Below are 6,571 nucleotides of genomic sequence, written 5' to 3' on the forward strand. Positions count from 1 at the left end.
ATGGAGCAGCTGAGCACAGCAAATGCCCATTTTGCCTTGGACCTGTTCCACGCCTTGAGTGAAAACAATCCCGCTGGAAACATCTTCATCTCTCCCTTCAGCATTTCCTCAGCGATGGCCATGGTCTTCCTGGGGACCAGAGGCAACACTGCGGCACAGCTATCCAAGGTCAGCAGAAACAAACAAACACAGTCTGCTTTCCCTGCCAGCTCTGTGCTCATATAAAGCCTGCACTGAAATGTGCCCTGAGCTCTTGCGATGGGCTTTCAAACTGTATTTCTGTGTTCACCCACCACGTGTCATGAGGTCAGACTTTCAGAACAGCCACAAGATCCTTCCATTTGTACTCAGGCTTTCATCCATCAGGGAGTCTTTACTGAGCACCTACTGTGTGCCAAACACTGGTTTTTGTTTTGCTGAGGATACAGCAGTGAACAAAGCCGATAGAAAATCCGGGCAGGGTGATGCTTCTGTCGCACTGGGGTAATCTTTGACAGCTTTCCTATGAGCTATACCACCTCCTATTGGGCTAGCAGTTTCTGGTTTTTGCTTTGCATAGGATGACCCACTACTTATAAATAATGCCTGTTATGTAACATAACCCTTGAACATAAGGAGAGTAATGAGACACAGGGGACACGCTATGGTGGAGACGTTGCTGGTGTTGTCTTTTTATGGGGACAGATGATTCTGTGTTCTCAGGGCCTGACCCTGTGTCTGGCACTGCATGGCTGTGTGGTAGTGGGAGGGCCCTGGAGGGGGAGGGGAGCAGGGAGGCCCAGCAGCTTCCAGAGCAGGACCAAGCCCCTGGCTTTGTGGCAGGTCAGTCTTACAGAAAGAGAGGAGGTGGGGATGCCCAGCCTTCCTTCCCGTCCTTGATGGGCATGGAGGACTTTCTGTGCCTGCTGTTCTTTAATTCTGAGAGGGGACCTCCAGCTTTCTCTTGAAGCCTATTGGAAAGGAGTGGTAAGTAGAGGCTTTTCTAACACACGTGCCACCAATTACACTGCACCTGTTCCTCGGGAAGGTGCGGCCCTGGATTCAAGTTCAAGAAGCCGCAAAGCTTCTGTTACTCATCACTGCACATATGAAAGCATTTTTAAGTTTTAAAACACATATTTTTTTTCTTTACCACTGGTACTGATTGTTAGTTGCTTCTTGCAGGGTTGTATCAGCTCCTGCTTTGAGGCTTTCCGGGTACTTTGCAACCTCAGCAAAGGATAACTTTAAGCACCCCTCCCCCTATTTCCATTAAAACAGATGGATCATAGTAACAAAGCAAACATTCCATATTCCAGTGAGTATTGTGGACTCTGCACAGTATGGGGCTTATTCTTTGTGTCTTCAAAGCAAGGAACCAGACCAGGACTCATAAAACCATAAAGGGCCTCTTGATTTGTAACTGACACAAGGAGAATTAAACTTTTGCCAGAATGTTAAGTGTAAAGAAGTTATTTTAGTGAAGTGAGTTAATGATGCTAATAGGGTAATTAAAGAAAAAAGCCTCAATCTGAGAACAGTAAAATTATATTTGATACAGAATATAAATATGAACATGCCAGTGTGATTTTTCTTGGAAAAAAGCAGACAAATAAATATTGAGTGTATCAACCATTCATGTTCAATTATAACAAAAAAGTGATGTAAAGCAGTTTTTAATGCTGTAATTTTTACGTCTCACCAAGCCATGAATTTTGGATTCCCTATTGTTTGTTGTCCAATGACAAATTAATAAAGTATTAGTTGGGGAATCATTGATAAAATTAGTAATAAAAACACATTTATTTTGATGGAAGCAAATACCAGAGAATCACTATATAATTTCCGAATAAATGATTGTAGAAAGAATGTTTTCTTTATTTTAGACTCTTCATTTCAATATGGTTGAGGACATTCATTCAAGATTTCAGAGTCTGAACGCTGATATCAACAAACGTGGTGCATCCTATATACTGAAACTTGCGAATCGATTGTACGGAGAGAAAACCTACGCTTTCCTTCCCGTAAGCACTTTGCATTTCATATTCTAAAACTCCACTAGGTTATGGATTCTTTCCAACTCAGTCAGGTCACGGAAGTCAGTTTTACAATTTATAAACATTCAGAAAAACAATACAGGGTGAAAACACAAGGCAGAGAGCGCTCTCCCTAGTTGTATAGAAGGTGGCTCCAGGACCTTTTACTAAAGCCAGAGTGAATCCCACGGTTCACTTCCAAGTACAATCAGTACTCGCTTTTTTATGAAGATGTTAGTCAAAGGTGAGAAAACAGTCAATTTTATACATCAGAAGTACAAGGGTTAGATTTACCACTACTGAACTGTACCCTTAAAAATGGTTAAGACTGTAAATATAATGTTATGTGTTTTTTATCACAATAAAAAAAAAGTATGAGTTAGAATTTTTGTGTTATAATGAAATATAGCCTTTCAGGAAATTTTCTGTTGCTTTTAAGGATTGTAGAAAACCATTTCTATATGTCATAGGAGCTATTCATGACATTTCCTTCTTTTCTTTGAAATAGGAGTTCTTGGCTTCGACTCAGAAAATGTACGGTGCTGACGTGGCCCCTGTGGACTTCCAGCACGCCTCGGAGGACGCGAGGAAGGCCATAAACCAGTGGGTCAAAGCGCAGACGGAAGGTCAGAGACTGGGCAGAATGGAACCATGACCAAAGGCCATTCTCCATCCATCTTCCCCTCCTGCGACTCATCCCCCCCGTCCTCTCCTCCCCACCCCAGTCGTGACCCAGACAGTGTCCCCTGTGTGTGAGCTCTGCACTGCCCGTCGCCGGGCAGCTTCCAAACGTTAGAGACCCATCAGAGTGGATGCTTCAGTATGATTTCACTGGAGCACTAAATGCTTTTCCCTCATCAGTTCCCCAAGATTACATTTTAAATTTAAAACCAACATTGAATGAGAATAAAAATTTTGAGGAGAATCCAGCTTGCCCAAAATTATTTAATACTCATATGGAAAGACATGTCCTGGAATTTCATGGAATACATGAAATCAGTGTTTACAAACTTCCATGGGCATAAATATTTGTTGCCACTATATCAGGTGTGGCAGATGGGGACTGACTCACTTGCAGGCTCAGTTTGTCTGTTCAATAGTGTCTCTCCTCGTGCAGACACTCAGTGAGCCGATGGCCCTCCAGCACGCCTGTCCTCTGTCACAGGAGTTGTTCCCGGCATGCCTGTGGTCCCAGAGGACACTTTGTTTCAGTGGAGAAATTGTTTTACCTTTTGGATATTTGTTAAATTCTTATTTGAGAGCAGACTTTTACTTGACAGATTTGAAGAAGTGGTTTACTGGTGACTAAAAACATTTTCATGAAGGAATTTTTATCCTGAAAAAGAGTAACCACGAAATGGAGCTCATTTGTTTATCAGACATCCCCTGTTTTTAGCTTTTCAGCACATTTGCCTGGTTTCAAAGCACTGGCTCCTTGGGGACGGTTGTGTGTCGCCCTGCTGTGCCCCACAAGTTGGGTTATTTAAAGTACAAACACACATAGGGCTTTCCTAACTTAATACCGTGCTAAATGAAAATTAATTAGAAAGAATACGTTTGAATTGCATTTCAGTGCTAATAATTTGTCAGTTCAAATTTGGAATGTCAGTATGGATCTTTTAAAAAGCTTATTCTATCATTTTAGGGAAAATCCCAGAACTGCTGGCTGCGGGTCTGGTTGACAACATGACTAAACTGGTGCTAGTGAATGCCATCTATTTCAAGGGAAGCTGGCAGGAGAAGTTCAAGAAAGAGGACACAACCAACGCGCCGTTCAGAGTGAACAAGGTGAGGAGATGTCCCTGTTCCAGTTACTCTTTGCTGTAGAAGACCAGAATCATTCCAGTCATTTTTTTTTAACTGTTCAGAAAGAGACAAAGATGGTGGAAATGATGTATCAGAAGAAAAAATTTCCCTACGGCTACATCCAGGACCTCAAGTGCCGTGTGCTGGAACTGCCTTACCAAGGCCGGGAGCTCAGCATGGTTATCCTGCTGCCAGTTGACATCCAGGACGAGTCCTCAGGGCTGAAGCAGGTAACAGGCTCCCGAGCTCCTGCTTTCTCTTTCCGTTCGGTGTACCGTCTCTTCCTGTGTGTGCTGCATGGCAGGTGCTCGTTACGTGGTCACGGATGTCACCTGCCGTGGCTTTTCCAATACTGTGCCATTCCTTAGTAAAAGGAAGTGCAGCCCAGCAACACTGACTACTCCGAAGTCCTTGAAAAGATGCCCCGCCACATTCGGTGAGCAGTCGTGCTGGGAACACAGCTGCAGACCTACCTGAGTGCAACCTCAGCCGGTGGCAGCTCACCGAAAGTCCCTTGAATTAACTTTAGAGGAAAGCACAGTGAGATGAGGATTGTTTCACTGAGGAAAGAAGATTTAAAAACTCACAGCATTGTAGTACAGAGCTCTGTCACGGACCATGAAGTCCTGCTAGGACGCTGTTCATTCTCACCACGATTCCTGTAGATTGTCAATGAAATTTCCAATCAGCACACAATAGGAAAAGCCTCACGTGACATGTTCATTTGAGAATTAGGCCTATTTCCTAATATGAACTTCATATGGGGTTTCCATTACATGTAATTTAAAGGCTATGGCACCTCTTGCCAGGGCTAGAACTAGGCAAAATTGTGAAGATGACAGTTTCTCTTCAGCAACCCTCGCCTGCCATGAGGGTTTTCTGTACCTCCTCCCGAAGCACACTTGCTGTCAGGAAGGGGTCTAATGCCAGTTATTTGCATATATTACCAGCAATGTGTTCCCTTTTTCAGTTGTATTTTCTTTTCTTTTCTTTTTTTTTTTTTTTTTTTAAGATGACCAGTAAGAGGATCTTAACCCTCGACTTGGTGTTGTCAGCACCATGCTCTCCCAGTGAGCAACCGGCCGTCCCTATAATGGGATCCGAACCCGTGGCCTTGGTGTTATCAGAACCACACTCTCCCGAGTGAGCCATGGGCCAGCCCTCAGTTGTATTTTCATATTAGTCTTTTCTCTGATTGTTCCAGTCCAATAGTAATAATGATAACAGTAATGACACCCGCTGACATTTCTATAGCACCTGCTGTGTGCCATTTGCTTTCTGAACGTCATTCATGTGGTGCTCATAGCAGTGCCATCAGGTAGGCACAGTTCTCATCCCTGTTAGATGCAGAATTAGGCCTAGTACATCTTCTGTCTTTTAAATTTTTACCTAGGAGCTAAAGTTAGTAGAGATGACCTCAGCTCCAGTGAGGTTCACAGATGACCACAGCTTCAGTGAGATTCAGGGTAAACAGAAGAAACTGAGAAAATTTTCCCTGTGCCACTCAACCTATTAGGGTAACGGCCTAGCAGCTGTCATGGCCTATCACAGTAATTCCGTGCGAGAGGGGTTTAGTAAGTCCTGGGTGGACAGATGGGAGGAGGGATGGATGGATGCATGGGAGGAGGCATGGAAGGAGGGATGGGAGGATGGATGGTTAGGTGGATGGATGGATAGTTGGATAGTTAGCGTGGGTGGGTAAATGGGTGGATGGATGGGTAGATGGATGTTGGAACCAGTATTCAAAGTCTGTGCACCTGGACCCTTGATGACTATAAGAGAACTTGATGACTGAAATAGAACACAGCTCTGTTCTATTTCACCAACTGCCAGAAAGAAATGAAATCCTCCAGCTGGAACTGTTTTGGCACAAAACATGAAGGAGAGTAATTAGCAATGGGCATTATGGATCCATTCATTTAAAATATCCTTTATTACTTATATAAAATTAATTTTATGGTTTTTTTTTCTTCATTCTAATTCCAGATTGAGGAACAATTGACTTTGGAAAAACTGCGTGAGTGGACCAGACCTGAGAATCTGCATGCCACTGACATCACTGTCAAGTTGCCCAGGTTCAAACTGGAAGAGAGCTACACCCTCAACTCTGACCTGGCCCGCCTGGGGTTGCAGGATCTCTTTGATAGTCGCAAGGCTGATCTATCCGGCATGTCAGGAGCCAGAGATATTTTTATATCAAAAATTGTCCACAAGTCCTTTGTGGAAGTGAATGAAGAGGGTACAGAGGCGGCGGCTGCCACCGGAGCCATTGCCACCTTTGCCATGATGTTGCCAGAGGAAGAGTTCATTGCTGACCATCCGTTCCTCTTCTTCATTAAGCACAATCCCACAGCGAACATCCTGTTCCTTGGTCGATTTTCCTCCCCTTAGGAGAAGGAGACTGAAATACAAGATCGAGCTTAGTGCTTTGTTACCAAGTTTCTAATGGTGACAGTTTTCACATATCTTTCCCAATAACCAGAACAAATCTGTAATTACCTTTCTTAAGTTTGGCCCCGTTGGCTTTTTATAACTATTAATTTTAGCATGATATATATTCTTTTTTTACACTGAAAAAATTCCAGTGTTGCTTTTGGGGTTTTGTGGTTTTTGTTTTGTTTTGTTTTTTTGACACCTGGCTGGTACTCGTAATTGCCTTTGAATGCATCAAGTTAAAAAGAAAAAAGATAGAGAGGAAATTGGTTGTGTGCATTCTTGACAAGGCAGTAATCTACGAAATTGCTATGCTG

The 6,571-nt window shown here is 43.3% G+C and overlaps 1 protein-coding gene across 1 annotated transcript; it reads left to right on the plus strand.

Annotated features, from left to right (window-relative positions):
- On the plus strand, window positions 1-6,218 carry LOC134378790 (leukocyte elastase inhibitor). Its single transcript, XM_063098098.1, has 6 exons — window positions 1-168; window positions 1,866-2,003; window positions 2,524-2,641; window positions 3,661-3,803; window positions 3,884-4,051; window positions 5,808-6,218. Exons 1-6 carry the CDS (start codon window positions 1-3, stop codon window positions 6,210-6,212), a joined length of 1,140 nt encoding a protein of 379 aa, XP_062954168.1. The 3' UTR covers window positions 6,213-6,218.
- The last annotated feature ends 353 nt before the right edge of the window (window positions 6,219-6,571 follow it).

The sequence above is a fragment of the Cynocephalus volans genome, chromosome 5, assembly GCF_027409185.1.
Source record: "Cynocephalus volans isolate mCynVol1 chromosome 5, mCynVol1.pri, whole genome shotgun sequence".
Taxonomy (NCBI): domain Eukaryota; kingdom Metazoa; phylum Chordata; class Mammalia; order Dermoptera; family Cynocephalidae; genus Cynocephalus; species Cynocephalus volans.

Excerpts from the sequence above, each read along its gene's own strand:
- LOC134378790 (XM_063098098.1), top strand. The coding sequence starts at position 1 with ATGGAGCAGCTGAGCACAGCAAATGCCCATTTTGCCTTGGACCTGTTC. Across the intron at positions 169-1,865 it reads CTGCGGCACAGCTATCCAAG|ACTCTTCATTTCAATATGGT; the intron begins GTCAGCAGAAAC and ends TCTTTATTTTAG. Across the intron at positions 4,052-5,807 it reads AGTCCTCAGGGCTGAAGCAG|ATTGAGGAACAATTGACTTT; the intron begins GTAACAGGCTCC and ends TTCTAATTCCAG.